General features: G+C 40.6%; 1 protein-coding gene across 11 annotated transcripts in view; it reads right to left on the bottom strand.

Moving 5' to 3' along the window:
- Window positions 1–20,062, bottom strand: part of LOC121555165 (nebulin) — a 101,817-nt gene that overhangs the window by 46,446 nt on the left and 35,309 nt on the right. For 10 of the 11 annotated variants that reach the window (XM_041868977.1, XM_041868980.1, XM_041868982.1 and 7 more), the window contains 39 exons: window positions 19,848–20,054; window positions 19,625–19,729; window positions 19,425–19,532; window positions 19,027–19,338; window positions 18,736–18,939; window positions 18,433–18,537; window positions 18,176–18,283; window positions 17,732–18,043; window positions 17,441–17,644; window positions 17,138–17,242; window positions 16,880–16,987; window positions 16,436–16,747; window positions 16,145–16,348; window positions 15,842–15,946; window positions 15,618–15,725; window positions 15,190–15,501; window positions 14,830–15,033; window positions 13,274–13,378; window positions 11,624–11,731; window positions 10,993–11,304; window positions 10,555–10,758; window positions 10,251–10,355; window positions 9,981–10,088; window positions 9,551–9,862; window positions 9,209–9,412; window positions 8,958–9,062; window positions 8,649–8,756; window positions 8,248–8,559; window positions 7,917–8,120; window positions 7,627–7,731; window positions 7,283–7,390; window positions 6,872–7,183; window positions 5,716–5,820; window positions 5,382–5,480; window positions 5,091–5,192; window positions 4,744–4,851; window positions 4,151–4,462; window positions 2,985–3,089; window positions 2,723–2,827 (listed from right to left, as the gene is read on the bottom strand). In XM_041868977.1, coding sequence (XP_041724911.1) covers window positions 2,723–2,827; window positions 2,985–3,089; window positions 4,151–4,462; window positions 4,744–4,851; window positions 5,091–5,192; window positions 5,382–5,480; window positions 5,716–5,820; window positions 6,872–7,183; window positions 7,283–7,390; window positions 7,627–7,731; window positions 7,917–8,120; window positions 8,248–8,559; window positions 8,649–8,756; window positions 8,958–9,062; window positions 9,209–9,412; window positions 9,551–9,862; window positions 9,981–10,088; window positions 10,251–10,355; window positions 10,555–10,758; window positions 10,993–11,304; window positions 11,624–11,731; window positions 13,274–13,378; window positions 14,830–15,033; window positions 15,190–15,501; window positions 15,618–15,725; window positions 15,842–15,946; window positions 16,145–16,348; window positions 16,436–16,747; window positions 16,880–16,987; window positions 17,138–17,242; window positions 17,441–17,644; window positions 17,732–18,043; window positions 18,176–18,283; window positions 18,433–18,537; window positions 18,736–18,939; window positions 19,027–19,338; window positions 19,425–19,532; window positions 19,625–19,729; window positions 19,848–20,054 — 6,771 coding nt within the window. The remainder of the gene's footprint in view (window positions 1–2,722; window positions 2,828–2,984; window positions 3,090–4,150; window positions 4,463–4,743; window positions 4,852–5,090; window positions 5,193–5,381; window positions 5,481–5,715; window positions 5,821–6,871; window positions 7,184–7,282; window positions 7,391–7,626; window positions 7,732–7,916; window positions 8,121–8,247; window positions 8,560–8,648; window positions 8,757–8,957; window positions 9,063–9,208; window positions 9,413–9,550; window positions 9,863–9,980; window positions 10,089–10,250; window positions 10,356–10,554; window positions 10,759–10,992; window positions 11,305–11,623; window positions 11,732–13,273; window positions 13,379–14,829; window positions 15,034–15,189; window positions 15,502–15,617; window positions 15,726–15,841; window positions 15,947–16,144; window positions 16,349–16,435; window positions 16,748–16,879; window positions 16,988–17,137; window positions 17,243–17,440; window positions 17,645–17,731; window positions 18,044–18,175; window positions 18,284–18,432; window positions 18,538–18,735; window positions 18,940–19,026; window positions 19,339–19,424; window positions 19,533–19,624; window positions 19,730–19,847; window positions 20,055–20,062) is intronic. The other variant, XM_041868986.1, reaches the window with a different exon arrangement.

The raw sequence follows: 20,062 nt of genomic DNA, 5'->3' as shown, positions 1-20,062 counted from the left end.
CCCACACAACACAATCTCCTCACATGTTTCTCTAAGGTATGGGTCAAAGGTTATCTGAATGAGGGACTCTATCCTACCAGGGTTGCTTTCAAATAATACTTTGAAACAGTGGAAATGTGCATCCAACAAAAGAGAATAAATGTACGGTGCCGTGAAAATCTATTTGCCCCCTTTCTGATTTTCTCTATTTTTGCATATTTGTGATACTGAATGTTATCAGATCTTCAACCAAAACCTAATATTAGATTAAGGGAACCTGAGTTTACAAAGATAAACGTAAAGTCCCCATATTTGGGGACCCTATTATTATTATTTATTTATTCAGTCTGGTATGAGAACGGTAGCCCCTATCTGCAAAAGCAGGGTGTCTGCGGAAAGCTAATTCTCTTGGCTATTGATCGGCACCTTCAAATCTTTGATATGACTTACTACCATATTTGGGCATACACATTTATAAGCGCAGGCTGAGCCGATGACCTCATTTCAAAATGGCTGCTACCCTCGTTCCGGTTAGCGTTGTGAAGCATAAATGAAATAAACACGGAATACGTTGATACACACCGAAAGCCGGGACTCCACAGATCATGAGGATATCTTATTTGTCTGCCTGTGACCTTCCGTTATTGATCACCAGCCCCGAGAGTCAAAATGTTTTTTTTACACAACGTTTTCACCAAACACCAAACAGCAAACATCTACCAAGGTAAGCTTTGATTTGGTCTGTGTTTGAGCTATAGCTACATGGGGTTAGCAAATTAATCATTAGGTTGGTAGGAACAAATCTAGCTTATTGCCAATGTTATCTGATGATGTATGACTTAATGGTAACTTTGAATGTCCACCGAGTGACTATATCTTTGCGCATAAAAAGTATGATGTTGCCTGCTTACGCGCTGTAGGCATCCATATCCCCTGTATGTCCCCCGACAACACCACAATGTTTGAGAGAGGGTGATGTTGTATAGATGTAGTTTTTATAGTAAACAATAACTTTTAGGCACATCCAGTGTGCAAAAACAGTGCAATTACCACATTCGGACACTTTGGAGAGGTTGAAAGGACACTGGATACACCATAACACCACCACAATGTTTGAGTGAGGTTGATATGGTAGAAATTGTGTTTTTATACTGAACAAATGGCATTTAGGGATTGTAAATATGTAATAGCACTTGAATTATCAAATTTACTGACATCCCATTTTTTTCTGATATTCTTCACATGTTATGGAAGCCATCTGATGTGTTTCCAGCTCTAGTCATCAATCATTCACTTATAGCTTGTCAATGAAATACTATTTTCAAAATAGAAAAACAACAAAGTTGGTTATTTTGTGTGTGCTTGATCTTGTGTATTCTGAACTATGTAACTGCTATCTATTTTCTGATCATTTCCTAATAATCTCCAAGATCTCTTCTTTCCAAATATACCACGATTTTGCATGTCAGAATCATGTAATTACACATGAATAGCAGTTACTTTTGGGTATGTCTATTTAGGCGGAAATCTACATTTTGCCATTACATTTCATTAAGGGAACCTGAGTTTACAAAAATAAATAAAAATGGATACTTATTTCATTTATTTAATTAACAAAGTTATGCAACACCCAATTCCCCTGTGTGAAAAAGTATTTGCCCCCTTACACTCAATAATTGGTTGTGCTACCTTTAAATGCTTCCTGTAGTTATTGAGGCAGCAAAGCATCCTCAAACCATCACACTACCACCACCATGCTTGACTGTTGGTATGAGGTTCTTACTGTGGAATTAAGTGTTTGATTTTCGCCAGGCATAATGGGACCCATGACGTCCAAAAAGTTAGACTTTTGACTCATCTGTCCATAGAATATTCTTCCAAGAGTCTTGATGATCATCCAGGTGCTTCCAGGTCTTTTTTGGCAAACTTAAATCTACTTTTTGGATGAGATGGGTCCGATTATGTCTGGCGAAAAGAAAACACTGCATTGCACAGCAAGAACCTCATACCAACGGTCAAGCATGGTGGTGGTAATGTGATGGTTTGGGGATGCTTTGCTGCCTCAGGACCTGGACGATTTGCCTTAATAGAAAGAACCATGAATTCTGCTCTGTATCAGAGAATTCTACAGGAGAATGTCAGGCCATCCATCTGTGAGCTGAAGCTGAAGCGCAGCTGGGTCATGCAGTAAGACAATGATCCAAAACACACAATCAAGTCTACATGAAAATGTCTAAAAAGCAACAAATTGGATGTTTTGGAATGGCCTAGTCAAAGTCCAGACCTAATCCCAATTGAGATGTTGTGGCAGGACTTGAAACGAGCAGTTCATGCTTGAAAACCCACAAATGTCGCTGAGTTAAAGCAGTTCTGCATGCAAGAGTGGGCCAAAATTCCTCCACAGCGATGTGAGACTGACCAACAACTACAGGAAGCGTTTGGTGGCAGTCATTGCAGCTAAAGGTTTCACAACCAGTTATTGGGTGTAAGGGTGCAATTACTTTTTCACATAAGGGAATTGGATGTTGCATAACTTTGTTAATGAAATAAATAAAATAAGTATATTTTTTTTCTGTTATTTCTAAACTCAGGTTCCCTTTATCTAATATTAGGTTTTGGTTGAAAATCTAATAACATTCGGTATAAAGAATTAGCAAAAATAGAGAAAATCAGAAAGGGGGCAAATACTTTTTCACGGCACTGATAAACGATGAAAGATAAAATAGTAAAATAATTCACTCACATCACTGAGGTTAAAAGCATTGATGGTGGCCAGGATCAGCTCAGGACGATCCACAATGTGTGTGTATTTGGCAAAGTTTTCTTTGGCATCCTTCTTGTAAAGCCTCTGCAAAAAGAAATTAGAGAGAGAGAAAGACATGGTAAGAATTCACTGAAGGACAGCAAACACATACAGTACTAATGACAGATTTGAGGAGCAGAATGTGCCCAATGAAACCTAGAACCATACCAAGAACAGCTTGGATACAGATAAAGGAACTTACCTCGTTTATGATCTTCTGGGCATTCCTGACTTTGACGTGATCGACACCATCGGCAGCCACCCATCCACAGCCACGGAGCCATTCCAGATCGGCCTTGTAGATAAACTGCAGACAGACGGAGGAAAGAGTCAGAAAAACTATTTTACCTAGAGGTATAAAGGGGGGGTGGGAGTGAAGAGAGGGGGGAGATATAGAAGGGGAGAGAGAGAGAGAGAGAGAGAGAGAGAGAGAGAGAGAGAGAGAGAGAGAGAGAGAGAGAGGGAGAGAGAGAGAGAGAGGGAGAGAGAGAGAGAGAGAGAGAGAGAGAGAGAGAGAGAGAGAGAGAGAGAGAGAGAGAGAGAGAGAGAGAGAGGGATAGAGAGAGAGAGAGGGATAGAGAGAGAGAGAGAGAGAGGGATAGAGAGAGGGAGCGAGGGGGGAGAGAGAGAGAGAGTGAGCGAGAGAGAGAGAGAGAGATAGAGATAGAGATAGAGATAGAGAGGGGGGGGGAGAGAGAGAGAGAGTGAGAGAGAGAGAGAGATAGAGATAGAGAGAGGGGGAGAGTGTGAGAGGGGGAGAGATATATACACTGAGTGTACAAAACATTAGGAACACCTTCCTAATATTGAGTTGCACCCCCTTCTGCCCTAAGAACAGCCTCAATTCGTCGGGGCATGGACTCTATAAGGTGTTGAAAGCCCATGTTGACTCCAATGCTTCCCACACTTGTGTCAAGTTGGCTGGATGTCCTTTGGGTGGTGGACCATTATTGATACACACGGGAAACTGTTGAGCTTGAAAAACCTGGCAGCGTTGCAGTTCTTGACACAAACTGGTGCGCCTGGCACCTACAACTATACCGCGTTCAAAGGCACTAAAATCTTTTCTCTTGCCCATTCACCCTTGCACACATACACAATCCATGTCTCTATTGTCTCAAGTCTTAAAAATCCTTCTTTAACCGGTCTCCTCCCCTTCATCTACACTGATTGAAGTGGATTTAACAAGTGACATCAATAAGGGATCATAGCTTTCACCTGGATTCACCTGGTCAGTCTATGTCATGGAAAGAGCAGGTGTTCCTAATGTTTTGTACACTTAGTGTAGATGTATTCTGGAAGCCCTAAAGCATAATGGAAATTCTGTAATTGTTGAGTTGTGTCAGGTAGGCCGATCTATCTACTCACGTCACTCTTAAGGTCATAGGCTTTGCGGGCCTGTGTGACGTCAGTGGAGTCTGGCAGACAGGTCCAGTTGTGTAGACGGGTCCTGTAGTGGTTATCATTGACCTGGACCTGGCATTTCTTGGCCAGCTCGAAGGACAACATGTCCACTGGCAGATGGAACTTGGTCTTGGACTTGTTGAAGTCCTTCTTGTACAGAGCATCACTGGCAATCTTAGCTGAGTTCAGAGCCAGCATGAGCAGAGGGTCATCCTCGACGCAGCGGGCTCCAATGTGGTGGCCAGTTTGCTTGCGGTATTCTGCCTTGTATTTGTGCTGTGAAAGAGAAACGTAATGTATCAAAGTGTGCCATACTGAGTTCCTGTTTATTTATACATACAGAGACTGCAATAGAGATCTAAGCATTTAGAAATAAAATGGCATTGAATGGATATTATGAGTCACTTACACACTCCACAGGATCTGAAGTACATTATGCAGTCAATGTTATCTTTATTGGAAGTGAACAGACACTACTGCTCCATTACATTTGCATTTAGATGAGATAAGTATCAATGACAACCTGTTTAAATAAAGGAAAAAACAGTGATACTCACGTCGCTCTGGACTTTATTGTTGTGGATGCACTGCTTGATGGGAACAGCATCTCCGGGCATGAAGAAGCCGGTGGCTTTGACCTTATCCCAGTCCTTGGTGTATAGTTTCTGTGAACAGGAAGGTAGATAGGAACGGAGATTACAGAATGTAATGGAAAACTTTTGTGACTACACTACATGTATTAGGAGCATTTCTTCAGTTTTCCTTTGTTATAAAATAATAATAATGGAGAGTCGACCTCCCCACTACCTTCATTATTGTTGATGCTTTATTCAAACTGACAAAGGCATTTTGAACATTTCAAATGTCTGTGAACTCTGATGTAAAGAAATAAAAGTTATCTTACCGGATGGAGATTCTTGGCCACCTCTCTTGCAGTTGCCAGTCCTGGGGTGTCCGTGATCGTGTACTTAGTCTTCTCTGTGTGCCAGAGTGCACGGTAATTAGCCTGCACAAAAACAAATCACAAAAGCAATTGATTAGTATTGTACTTAATGACTCCTATTCTTGGCTCTATTAAGAGTTGCTTCAACAGTCCAATTTTACTTTCCTTCATTTTGAATTTGAGCCCTTCAAAAAACATTGTGATTCTTTCATGTGTTGTAACACGTAAGAATTGTCCCATGTCCCCACCCACCTCATTGAGGATCTCTGCAGCGTTCTTGGCGCAAACCATGTCTATTCTGTCCACAGGAGCTGTGAACTTCTGCTGATCCAACTTGACACGGTAGCCTCTCTGCAAGACAACATCAACAATGTCTACATCATCAACAACAGTCAAACCAAAATCAACCATCAATACATTTCATTGCATATTAACCTGATTCAGTCCACAAATAAATAAAAATCAGGCAGATGACAGACACTTGCTTGGATGCGTATATTACTATATAACTATACTATCATATTATTCTATATTGATATATATATATATATATTATTACATTACATATATTATATGTTTAAATTACTTCAGCCAGGACCGCTTGGGCGTGTTTCACTTTCAAGACCTCCACAGACTCATGGGGGTTCCAACCACATCCCCTCAGCCACTCCAGATCAGCCTTGTACACAGCCTGGGAAAAGACAACAGCCTGTTTGTATCATATCAGCCTTCCACACAGCCTGCGAAAAGACAACAATGTGTTTGTATTGGCATAGGGGTCAATGTGCCACTAAATACTGATTGAATTCCCAAATATGAATGAACAGAGGGTTAAAATCAACAAAGATATATGCGGTGAGGATGTCCCTGAAATACTTTGAGGTGAAAACAGCATATAAAACATATTATCATAATCAACTAATTACAATTTCATAGAGGGATGACAAAGGGATGTTTGTATTTCTTTTATTAGGATTGTTGAGCGGCCCATGATTGTTGAGCAGCCCAGCTCCCGAAGTGACTCTTTATGCTGTATGCAAGAATTTCCTTTGTGTTGTCTCAGGAATGCTGCATTATCTCTCCAACCCCCATTCTGTCACACCTCTGGGTAGCAGAGGTTCTGTTGTGATAACATCATGTAGGTCTGATATCTGATTGGAGGTTAACTTTACTGTATCCTATTGGTGAACAACTCAGATTTTGAATCCAAAACGTAGATGCTTATAAAAGGATCTTAGCTTCATTGTCTCTTTGTCCTTCTTTGTTCCCGACCTTCACTGGTGAAATGCATTCTCTCTCTTTCTCTCTTCACCCCATGGACTCTTGGGGCATGGCCTTTCAGGCTATGACTTCTCTCTCTCCCTCTCTGATCATTCCTAGAATAATGCCTTGTAATGCTTGTTAATGCTTTGTAACTTACGTTTATGCCTTGTATAATGTATCGTTCATTTTACAAAGTAATTAAATACACTTGCATTTAGAATTCCATTCTCAGACATTTCTTGATAGCCTATTACTGTAGCTCAACTATAGTCTCTTGCATATTGCTAAATCATCTTTATGGAGTCAGATATTCAGTTTAATAGACTTTGATCATATTCATTGTATAGTCTTATTACAGGTTGCATGTGAGGTGTATATAATATGCATATATATGAAATATTACCCCACTACAGGATCCCTATTAGCTGTTGCAAAAGCAGCAGCTACTCTTCCTAGGGTCCAAGTATGGTAAAACTCACATCGCTCTGCAGATCATAGGTTTTCCTGGCCTGGACGACATCAGTGGAGTCTGGCAGACAGGTCCAGTTATGCAGGTGAGTTCTGTAGTTGAAGTCGTTAACCTGGACCTGGCATTTCTTGGCCAGTTCAATGGTCAGCATGTCCACTGGGAGGTTGAACTTGGTCTTGGACTTGTTGAAGTCCTTCTTGTACAGAGCATCACTGGCAATCTTGGCTGAGTTCAGAGCCAACATGATCAGAGGGTCATCATTGACGCTGAGGGCTCCAATGTGGTGGCCAACCTGCTTGCGGTATCCCTCATGGTATTTGTACTGAGTGAAAAAAGGGGGATCAGAGAGTTAATTCCACTGACTACATTGAATCAAGTGACCTAAATTAAATGGACGCTGACTTCAGTCATTTTCTCTTACGTCGCTGATGATGTCTCTAGATTTTCTGGCCTTCAGCACAGCGATGGCGTCCTCCTTGATGTGGTATCCCTTAGCCTTGTCAGCATCCCAATCCTTAGTGTACAGTTTCTGTGAAATGGAAAGATCATTGAGATGGTGAGTCAAATAATAATGTCTGGACTGTTATGTGATTATAAACAAAACATGTCTACAGGTTTCTTTATTTGTGTATCTGAATAAATGTCATTATATTGTTGTTGACTGAATCTGTTCATTGCACTCTGAAAATACCATAACTAAAACAAAGGACACATCTATTGTATGTGTCTTGGCAGTGTGCAAAGCTTTCAGTGAACCAGACTTACGTTGCTGATGGCAATAGCATTAGCCTTGGACAGCACAAGAGAAGGTAGGTCATTGTTCAGGTGGATTTTGGTCTTCTCAGTATCCCAAACCTCTCTATATTTCCTCTGTGAAAATCAACAAACACACACAATTAAAGAGTTAATGATAGATCCAACCACTGTTATCGCAGACTACCTCTATATTTCACAAAATGTCTATCTCCGCAGTTACCAGAAATGCTTTTTTACAAAGAGACCAAGATAACAGGTCAGGTTTGGCTACTTCAATAGAAAAAAAGCCAAGTGCTCACATCACTGAGGATCTCAGCATTCTGCTTCGACAGGACAACCTCTGGAGAGTCAACAACACTGGTGAAGTTGATAGAGCTGGGGGGCTGGCGGTACAGCCTTTCGTTGAGAATAGTTTGGGCATTCTTAGCCTTGATGACATCCACAGAACCCTGGGGCAACCAGCCGCACCCTCTGAGCCACTCCAGATCAGCCCTGTACACCGCCTGGAAGAAAGGAACCATGGTTCAGGGATAGTAGTGCAATAGTTGTTTGAACTTCAATGGTCGGTAGGTAGAGTTAGGATCCAGCAATAGCCAATACGGATTGGACCATGATTCTCTGTTTACTTACGTCACTATGCAAAGCGTAGACCTTCCTGGCGTGGACGACATCAGTGTTGTCTGGCATGCAGGTCCAGTTGTGCAGTTTAGTTCTGTAGGTGAATTCTTGGATCTGGGACTGGCCTTTCTTGGCCAAGTTGAAGGACATCATGTCAAGTGGGAGGCAGAACTTGGTCTTGGTGAGGTGGAAGTCCTTTTTGTAGTTAATGTCACTGGAAATCCTGGCTGCATTTGCGGCCAGCACAAGCATAGGGTCATCCTCAATGCATTGGGCTCCAATATGGTGGCCACACTGATTGCGGAAGCCAGCCTTGTACTTGTACTGAAAAAAGAGAGGACTAGCTAAGTATTGTGTTGTTTTTTATGATGGCTGCCTATGCTCATTCAGAGGAGATGGATATACAAACTTACATCACTGATGATCTCTCTGCCCTTCTTGGCATGTTGGACAGCAATGGCATCCTTATCCAGGTGATAGCCCTTTCCGATCATCTCGTTAAATCCTTCACGGTAGAGTTTCTGAAATAACACCGTCATATATTTAGTGCCCTCATTGGAAGGTTCTGTAGTTCATTTCTTAAAAATATTATATTAAAAACACTGAAGAGGTTGAGAGACATTCAAATCATATATATAGAGAGATTTTTAGATATAGATACAACGACATCAACTTGAGTAAATGGAAACAGCTTGAAGGCGAGCAAAGCAAGGAGGACTTACGTTGCTCATGGTGATCGCGTTGGCCTTGGCCAGCACAAGCTCTGGAAGCTCATTGCCGACGTGGATGCTGACCTTATCAGCCTCCCACTGTTGAACGTACTGGCGCTGAAACATGAGAAAGCGATGGCAATGTTACAAGAAAATAATGTATCTCACTAATGCTCTGTTTTCAATATTAGTCTCTGCATCCTGTGAATCTGAATGTATGTATATACATCTCCCTCCACACTAGAACGAAATAAGTACTTTACCTTGTCCATTATCTGGGCATTGGCCGCAGCCAAGGCATAAGGCATGTCGTCGGTTGTGGCAGTAAACTTGAAGTTGCTTGGGTGCTCGCGATATTTCCTCTCGCTCAGGATCTCGGCGGCCTTCTTGGCTTTCACAACATCGATTGAGCCAATGGGGACCCAGCCAGTGCCTCTGAGCCACTCCATATCAGCCCTGTACACAGCCTGGTTTTATATGGGAGCAACAGAGGGAGAACAACTTGGTCAGAAAGTACATTTTGGAGGTATAATGTTTGTCTTGTCCTGAAATGATAGGTGAGGACCACACCTAATAACCTTAATGAGTGATCAAAATCTACTTACGTCACTATGCAGAGCGTAGACCTTCCTGGCCTGGACAACATCACTAGAGTCTGGCAGACAGGTCCAGTTGTGCAGGCGAGTTCTGTAGTTGAAATCATTGACCTGCATCTGGCATTTCTTGGCCAATTCAATGGTCAGCATGTCAACTGGCAGGTGGAACTTGGTCTTGGACAGATGGAAGTCTTTCTTGTACAGAGCATCACTGGCAATCTTGGCTGAGTTAATAGCCAGCATGAGCAGAGGGTCCTCCTCGACGCAGCGGGCTCCAATGTGGTGGCCAATCTGCTTGCGGTAGCCAGCCTTGTACTTGTACTAAATGGAAGCAAAAATGTATATACTTGTACTTTAAGTCAACATCACATACATGATGATAATATGTTTGACATTTTACAAATAATGTGAAAAAAGGAGGAAAATATCCAGTACTCACGTCACTGATGATCTCTCTACCATGCTTGGCAGCTTTGATGGCGATGCAATCGTTCTTCAGGTTATAGCCCTTCTTGTACAACTCCTCTAATTCAGCTTTGTAGAGTCTCTGAAAAGGTATATAGGGACACAGCTTAGAAAACAGAGCCAACACATTATTAATAATGACTAGAACAGTACTAGAGCTTCAGAGGACGTCTTAGGTCACACAACAGCTATTGAATGTGTAATATAGTAATGTATGTAGTGAAGGAAACAAGAGGGACCTTACATTGCTATTGTTGATCGCATTGGCCTTGGCCAGCACAAGTTCTGGAAGCTCATTGCCGACGTGGATTTTGATCTTATCAGCATCCCATTGTGCAACGTAGTTGCCCTGAAATACGAGAAAAAACATGATTATGTTATAAGAAAATACGAATAAAGTAATATTACATGGGATTTTAATAGCGCATTTGTCAGACCCAAGGATGCTTGAAAATAGCTACCAGAAATGCAAGATTGACCATCTAAACCACTGATCTGAGTGACAGACATTGTTAAAAAAGCATCTATGTATTGAACATTTCACCAACCTTGTTCATGATCTCGGCATTAGCCTTGGCCAGCACCATGGGCATGGAGTGCATGTCGGTGGTGTATTTAAGAGAATCTGGTTTCATTTTGTAGAGGCGGTCGCTCAGGATCTCTGCAGCTTTCTTGGCTTTCAACACATCCAGAGAGCCAATGGGGACCCAGCCAGTACCTCTAATGAACTCCATGTCAGCATGGTAGACAGCCTGGGTGGTGGAGAGCATCAATCAACCAACCAAACAACCAACCAACCAACCAATCAACCAACCAAACAACCAACCAAACAACCAACCAACCAAACAACCAACCAACCAAACAACCAACCAACCAAACAACCAACCAACCAATCAACCAACCAAACAACCAACCAACCAAACAAACAAATAAACTTACAAATAAACTTACTGTAGACAAATATAGTATATTGAGAAGGAGCTTACGTCGCTGTGCAGATCGTAGACTCTCCTTGCGTGGACGACATCAGTGGAGTCTGGCAGACAGGTCCAGTTGTGCAGGTGAGTTCTGTAGTTGAAGTCGTTGACCTGGATCTGGTTCTTCTTGCACAACTCAAAGGCCATCATGTCCAATGGGAGATGGAACTTGGTCTTGGACTGGTGGAAGTCCTTCTTGTACAGAGCATCACTGGCAATCTTGGCTGAGTTAATAGCCAGCATGAGCAGAGGGTCCTCCTCTACACAGCGGGCTCCAATGTGGTGGCCAACCTGCTTGCTGTAGCCAGCCTTGTACTTGTACTGAAAGAGATCAGAAGGGAATTTGACTTCAGTCAGACAAGGATGAACTGAATGAACGCCCTTTCCTTATACATTTCTCAGTGTTTCAAAGAAGACATTCCAAGTGTATTTATGCCTGATTTATTCACTTTTCAGGAATTGATTCTGGAATTCAATTCAGAAATTGTCATTAGTATAAGACTTTAGGACTATAATAATTAGGAAAATGTCCTAAAACTGACATTTACACCACTGATAATGTAGCTTGAGGCTTCGAAAATGTTAAAATGCTGGAGGAAAAAAATATGTGAAAAAAGGGGGACAAAAATACAGTACTCACATCGCTGATAATCTCTCTACCATGCTTGGCAGCCTTGACGGAGATAGCATCGACAGGAAGGTGATAACCCTTCTTGATGGTTTCATCAAATCCTTGTTTGTACAGTTTCTGGAAAAAAAAAAAGAAGGAACAAGCATTTAAAAAACGGAGTCGCAAAACATTGAAGAGGTTGAGATATATATATAGAGATATAGATATAGAGAGATATAGAGATATAAAGACATAGCTATATATATATGGAGATATAGAGATAAAAATACATAGATATATAGCGCTATAAAGATACAAAGATATAGATATATAGAGATATAGATATATACTATATAGAGATATATATATATAAATATATATAGAGATAGAGATATAGAGATATGGATATAAAGAGATATAGAGATATAGAGATATGGATATAAAGAGATATAGATATATAGAGATATAGAGATATAGATGTATAGATATAGCGAGGGAAAAATGTATTTGATCCCCTGCTGATTTTGTACGTTTGCCCACTGACAAAGAAATTATCAGTCTATAATTTTAATGGTAGGTTTATTTGAACAGTGAGAGACAGAATAACAACAAAAAAATCCAGAAAAACGCATGTCAAAAATGTTATAAATGGATTTGTATTTTAATGAGGGAAATAAGTATTTGACCCCCTCTCAATCAGAAAGATGTCTGGCTCCCAGGTGTCTTTTATACAGGTAACGAGCTGAGATTAGGAGCACACTCTTAAATGGAGTGCTCCTAATCTCAGTTTGTTACCTGTATAAAATAAAATATATAGATATATATAGATATATAGAGACATAGAGATATATACTATATAGATATATAGAGATATAGAGATATAGAGATAGATATATAGAGACATAGATATATAGAGATATAGATATATACAGATATGGATATAAAGAGATATGGATACATAGATATATAGAGATATAGATATATAGAGATATAGAGATATAGATATATAGAGATATAGAGATATAGAGATAGATATATAGAGACATAGATATATAGAGATATAGATATATACAGATATGGATATAAAGAGATATGGATACATAGATATATAGAGATATAGATATATAGAGATATAGAGATATAGATATATAGCGATATAGAGATATAGATATATAGAGATATAGAGATATATATATACTGTATAGATATATAGAGATATGGATATATAGATACATAGATATAAAGATAGCGATATAGATATCTAGAGATATAGATATATAGACATATGGATATAAAGATATATATATATATATAGAGAGAGAGAGAGAGAGAGAGAGAGAGAGAGAGAGAGAGAGAGAGAGAGAGAGAGAGAGAGAGAGAGAGAGAGAGAGAGAGAGAGAGAGAGAGAGAGAGAGAGAGCGAGAGAGAGAGAGATACTATATAGATATATAGAGACAGATATAAAGAGATAAATAGATATATAAAGATATAGATACTTAGATAAATAGATTAATAAGGATATGGCTATAGAGATATAGATATATAGATATATAGAGATATTAAGAAATATAGATATATAGATGTATAGATGTATATATGTATAGATATATAGAGATATAGATCAAACTAGATCAACTTGAGTGAATGAAAACAGCTTGAGGTAAAGTAAGGAGGACTTACGTTGCTCATGGTGATCGCGTTGGCCTTGGCCAGCACAAGCTCTGGAAGCTCATTGCCGACGTGGATTTTGATCTTATCAGCATCCCATTGTTCAACATACTGGCGCTAAAATATGAGATAAAAATTGCGATGTTATAAGAAAATAATAATAATAACAATAATACATGGTATTTCTTTGCTCACAGACACTTGAGAAAAGCAAACAGAAATACAAGATAAACCATCTTTAAACCACTTGTCTGAGTGACAGACATAGTTCAAAAAGCATCTATGTATTACACTGAACACAAATATAAACGCAACATGCAACAATTTAAAAGATTTTACTCAGTTACAGTTCATATAAGGAAACCAGTCAATTTAAATGAATTCATTAGGCCCTTATCTATGGATTTCACGTCTGGGAACATAGATATGCATCTGTTGGTCACAGATACCTTAAAAAAAAGGTAGGGGCATGGATCAGAAAACCAGTCAGTATCTGGTGTGACCACCATTTGCCTCATGCAGTGCTGCACATCTCCTTCGCATAGAGTTGATCAGGCTGTTGATTGTGGCCTGTGGAATGTTGTCCCACTCCTCTTCAATGACTGTGCGAAGTTGCTGGATATTGGCGTTAACTGGTACACACTGTTGTACACGTAGATTCAGAGCATCCCAAACATGCTCAATGGGTGACATGTCTGGTGAGTATGCAGGCCATGGAAGAACTTGGACATTTTCAGCTTCCAGGAATTGTGTACAGATCCTTGTAACCTTGTAACATGGGGCCGTGCATTACCATGCTGAAACATGAGGTGACTCTGACAGTTTGTGCAGAAATTCTTCGGTTGTGCAAACCCACAGTTTCATCAGCTGTGAATCCCGCAGGTGAAGAAGCAGGATGTGGAGGTCCTGGGCTGTCGTGGTTACACGTGGTCTGCAGTTGTGAGGCCGATTGGACGTACTGCCAAATTCTCTAAAACGATGTTTGATGCGGCTTATGATAGAGAAATTAACATTAAATGATCTGATAACAGCTCTGGTGGACCGTCCTGCAGTCAGCATGCCAATTGCACGCTCCTCAAAACGTAAGACATCTGTGGCATTGTGTTGTGTGTCAAAACTGCACATTTTAGAGTGGCCTTTTATTGTCTCCAGTACAAGGTGCACCTGTGTAATGATCATGTTGTTTAATCAGCTTCTTGATATGCCACACCTGTCAGGTGGATGAATTATCTTGGCAAAGGAGAAATGCTCACTAACAGGGATATAAACAAATTTGGGCACAACATTTGAGAGATATAAGCTTTTTGTGTATATGGAACATTTCTGGAATCTTTTATTTCAGCTCGTGAAACATTGGACCAACACTTTACATGTTGCGTTAATATTTATGTTCAGTGTAAATATCTATGTATTAGATAGGGTATCAGACTTGATGTTGAGTTGGACCTTGTCCTCCCATTGCTTAGTGTACAAATGCTGCAAGATATCATATCAGGATAACAACAACAAATTATTGTATTGAATTCTGGTGTAACAGGAAACTGCGTAGTTAGTTGGAAGAAGTTTACCTTGTTCATGATCTGGCCGTTATTTTTGGCCAGAACGATATCCATGCTGTCGAGTGGGCTTTTGAAGTGCAGAGTGCTGGGGTGCTGGCGGTATTTCTTCTCACTCAAGATCTCGGCGGCCTTCTTGGCTTTTTCCACATCAAGTGAGCCAGTGGGGACCCATCCTATTCCCCTGAGCCACTTCATGTCAGCCCTGTACACCGCCTAAGAGGGATAGCATACTCTCATTACCTGTTGCCATTTCTAACCTTTTTATCACTGGGTTTGACCAGTCCTGGATGTTTCATTAACAATGCGATAAAAAATGTAACAGGAAAGAGTTGACAGAATTGAAAATAATACAGAACTTTTGAAACATACATCACTCGCTATGTCATAGACATGTCTGGCATGGACGACATCAGTGGAGTCTGGCAGACAGGTCCAGTTGTGCAGGTGAGTTCTGTAGTTGAAGTCGTTGACCTGGATCTGGTTCTTCTTGCACAACTCAAAGGCCATCATGTCCAATGGGAGATGGAACTTGGTCTTGGACTGGTGGAAGTCCTTCTTGTACAGAGCATCACTGGCAATCTTGGCTGAGTTCAGAGCCAGCATGAGCAGAGGATCCTCCTCGACGCAGCGGGCTCCAATGTGGTGGCCAATCTGCTTACGGTAGCCGGTCTTGTACTTGTGCTATACCGAAACAAAAAGGTTGTATGTAGTCGGGATTTCAGTAAATTAAAGGTAAACACAGTATTGATATAGTCAATTCCTTTGTGATAACATGTGATAACAAAATAAGTACTTACATCACTGATAATTTCCCTGCCGTGCTTGGCTGCGATGATAGCAATGGCATCATTGCGCAAATCATAGCCCTTCTTCTTATCCTCTTCCATTGATTTCCTGTATTGGTTCTGTATGAAGAAGAAAACAAACATCCATAAATGTTATTGTATATCTCCACAATAAGTATTCTTTTTAAATGTTTACATTAATCAAGAGGGTTACCTTTGTGCAATCATTTACTTACCCAACTGTAGTTGGACTTGTTTGCATTGGCCAAAACAATGTCCATCGCATCTGGCATAATGTGGTTCTTGGTCTTGTCCTTCTCCCACGCCTCAGTGTACGCTTGCTGTAATAACGAGTTTCATGTTCAAACTAACAACGTTAAGTGTCTATTCATATAATTGGCTCACATATAATGCAAAGTGGGGGAGATCAGATTACCTTAAAGCAAGTTAAAATGATGGAATCATTATTTGAATATAATCTACCAGGGGAAACATTTAAAGGCAAATGTTTAATAAAGATATACCAGTTAGTCAAATACCTTGTTGGCATTATCATTATTTTGTTTAGCCAAAACCATTCCAATGTCTTGAACTGAGCTGGTGAACTTGAAGTTGCTTGGGTGCTGACGATACAGCCTCTCACTCAGGACCTCGCCGGCTTTCTTTGCCTTCTCAACATCAAGTGAGCCGATGGGAACCCATCCGATACCTTGCAGATTCTTGAGATCAGCCTTGTACACAGCCTAGACACAACAATATCACAATGGTCAAAATGGATGGAATAAAGACAATTACACTGGAAAAACATGATCTACTTAATTCATACTTACATCACTCGCTATGTCATAGACATGTCTGGCATGGACGACATCAGTGGAGTCTGGCAGACAGGTCCAGTTGTGCAGTCGAGTTACATATTTGGCATGGTTGACCTGGATCTGGTTCTTCTTGGCCAACTCAAAGGCCATCATGTCCAATGGGAGATGGAACTTGGTCTTGGACTGATGGAAGTCCTTCTTGTACAGAGCATCACTGGCAATCTTGGCTGAGTTAATAGCAAGCATGAGCAGAGGATCCTCCTCGACGCAGCGGGCTCCAATGTGGTGGCCAATCTGCTTACGGTAGCTAGTCTTGTACTTGTGCTACAGATGGCAAATATGAAATGGCAGTGTTGAGGATTGTCTTTAATTTCCAGATGTACATTTGATATATTGTGTCATGAAATAGTAAAGAAATGGAATCGCTTATGATGGATAGATGTTCAATGAACTTACATCACTGATAATTTCCCTGCCGTGCTTGGCTGCGATGATAGCAATGGCATCATTGCGCAAATCATAGCCCTTCTTCTTATCCTCTTCCATTGATTTCCTGTATTGGTTCTGCATGAGAGAAAATAATGGGTATCTCAAATCAAATCACCATTTATTTAAAGTGCATTTAACAAAGTCACAACCCACTTTACAGAAAAAACTAAAGAAAAACAATAAGTATTCACCAAGAGGGTTACCTTTGTGCAATCATGTACTTACCCAACTGTAGTTGGACTTGTTTGCATTGGCCAAAACAATGTCCATCGCATCTGGCATAATGTGGTTCTTGGTCTTGTCCTTCTCCCACGCCTCAGTGTACACTTGCTGTAATAATGAGTTTCAAGTTCAAACTAACAACGTTAAGTGTCTATTCATATAATTGGCTCACATATAATGCAAAGTAGGGGAGATCAGATTACCTTAAAGCAGGTTTAAATGATGGAATCATTATTTGAATATAATCTACCAGGGGAACCATTTAAAGGCAAATGATTAATAAAGATATACCAGTTAGTCAAATACCTTGTTGGCATTATCATTATTTTGTTTAGCCAAAACCATTCCAATGTCTTGAACTGAGCTGGTGAACTTGAAGTTGCTTGGGTGCTGACGATACAGCTTCTCACTCAGGACCTCCCCGGCTTTCTTTGCCTTCTCAACATCAAGTGAGCCGATGGGAACCCATCCGATACCTTGCAGATTCTTGAGATCAGCCTTGTACACAGCCTAGACACAACAATACCACAATGGTCAAAATGGATGGAATAAAGACAATTACACTGGAAAAACATGATCTAGTTAATTCATACTTACATCACTCGCTATGTCATAGACATGTCTGGCATGGACGACATCAGTGGAGTCTGGCAGACAGGTCCAGTTGTGCAGTCGAGTTACATATTTGGCATGGTTGACCTGGATCTGGTTCTTCTTGGCCAACTCAAAGGCCATCATGTCCAATGGGAGATGGAACTTGGTCTTGGACTGGTGGAAGTCCTTCTTGTACAGAGCATCACTGGCAATCTTGGCTGAGTTAATAGCCAGCATGAGCAGAGGATCCTCCTCGACGCAGCGGGCTCCAATGTGGTGGCCAATCTGCTTACGGTAGCTAGTCTTGTACTTGTGCTACAGAAGGCAAATATGAAATGGCAGTGTTGAGGATTGTCTTTAATTTCCAGATGTACATTTGATATATTGTGTCATGAAATAGTAAAGAAATGGAATCACTTATGATGGATAGATGTTCAATGAACTTACATCACTGATAATTTCCCTGCCGTGCTTGGCTGCGATGATAGCAATGGCATCATTGCGCAAATCATAGCCCTTCTTCTTATCCTCTTCCATTGATTTCCTGTATTGGTTCTGTATGAGAAAGAAAATGGGTATCTCAAATCAAATCACCATTTATTTAAAGTGCATTTAACAAAGTCACAACCCACTTTACAGAAAAAACTAAAGAAAAACAATAAGTATTCACCAAGAGGGTTACCTTTGTGAAATCATGTACTTACCCAACTGTAGTTGGACTTGTTTGCATTGGCCAAAACAATGTCCATCGCATCTGGCATAATGTGGTTCTTGGTCTTGTCCTTCTCCCACACCTCAGTGTACGCTTGCTGTAATAACGAGTTTCAAGTTCAAACTAACAACGTTAAGTGTCTATTTATATAATTGGCTCAAATATAATGCAAAGTAGGGGAGATCAGATTACCTTAAAGCAGGTTTAAATGATGGAATCATTACTTGAATATAATCTACCAGGGGAACCATTTAAAGGCAAATGATTAATAAAGATATACCAGTTAGTCAAATACCTTGTTGGCATTATCATTATTTTGTTTAGCCAAAACCATTCCAATGTCTTGAACTGAGCTGGTGAACTTGAAGTTGCTTGGGTGCTGACGATACAGCTTCTCACTCAGGACCTCCCCGGCTTTCTTTGCCTTCTCAACATCAAGTGAGCCGATGGGAACCCATCCGATACCTTGCAGATTCTTGAGATCAGCCTTGTACACAGCCTAGACACAACAATATCACAATGGTCAAAATGGACGGAATAAAGACAATTACACTGGAAAAACATGATCTACTTAATTCATACTTACATCACTCGCTATGTCATAGACATGTCTGGCATGGACGACATCAGTGGAATCTGGCAGACAGGTCCAGTTGTGCAGTCGAGTTACATATTTGGCATGGTTGACCTGGATCTGGTTCTTCTTGGCCAACTCAAAGGCCATCATGTCCAATGGGAGATGGAACTTGGTCTTGGACTGGTGGAAGTCCTTCTTGTACAGAGCATCACTGGCAATCTTGGCTGAGTTAATAGCCAGCATGAGCAGAGGGTCCTCCTCGACGCAGCGGGCTCCAATGTGGTGGCCAATCTGCTTACGGTAGCCAGCCCTGTATTTGAACTAAATACATTAAATGGAGATAGTTAGGTTTCATTCAAACGCTGAAGTTCACACACCATTTATTCAATAGACAGTTTTTCACTTACATCGCTAGCAATGGATGTGCCCTGTTTGGCTGCCAGGATTGCAATAGCATCGTTGCGCAGGTCATAACCCTTCTTCTTGTCCTGTTCATTGGCAAGCTTATACAGTGTCTGTACAGGAGGAATAAAAAACATGTTTTGAATGAATTAGGACAATGCAGCCTAAATGAACACTACAATGAGGTGTGGAACGTATGACTTACAGCACTGCAGTTGATCTTGTTGGCTCTGGCCAACACCACCTCCATTGAGTCTGGCATGATGTGGATAGAGGTCTTATCCTTATTCCAGGCGTCATGGTACGTTTGCTATAAGACAGATATATTTGTTATTGTTTTGATGTATTACCATGTATTTGTATTGTACACACTATAATATATACATTTGACATATGTGCATAGACATTCAGTAGATACAATGAATTACCTTGTTCATGATTGCATTGTTAGCATTGGCCAGGACGAGGTCCATGGAGTGCATGTCCTTGGTAAACTTAAAGCCACTGGGGTGTTGGCGGTACAGTTTCTCACTGCCAATCAGGCCGGCTGTTTTGGCTTTCTCTACATCCAGAGAACCAATAGGAATCCATCCTGTGCCTTTGACGTATGTCTCATAGTCACTTTTGTACAAATTCTGCAGAA

Source organism: Coregonus clupeaformis, chromosome 40 (genome assembly GCF_020615455.1).
Source record: "Coregonus clupeaformis isolate EN_2021a chromosome 40, ASM2061545v1, whole genome shotgun sequence".
Classification (NCBI taxonomy): Eukaryota; Metazoa; Chordata; class Actinopteri; order Salmoniformes; family Salmonidae; genus Coregonus; species Coregonus clupeaformis.
The sequence above is the reverse complement of the archived record's forward strand: the minus strand, read 5'-3'. Positions and strand labels throughout refer to the sequence as shown.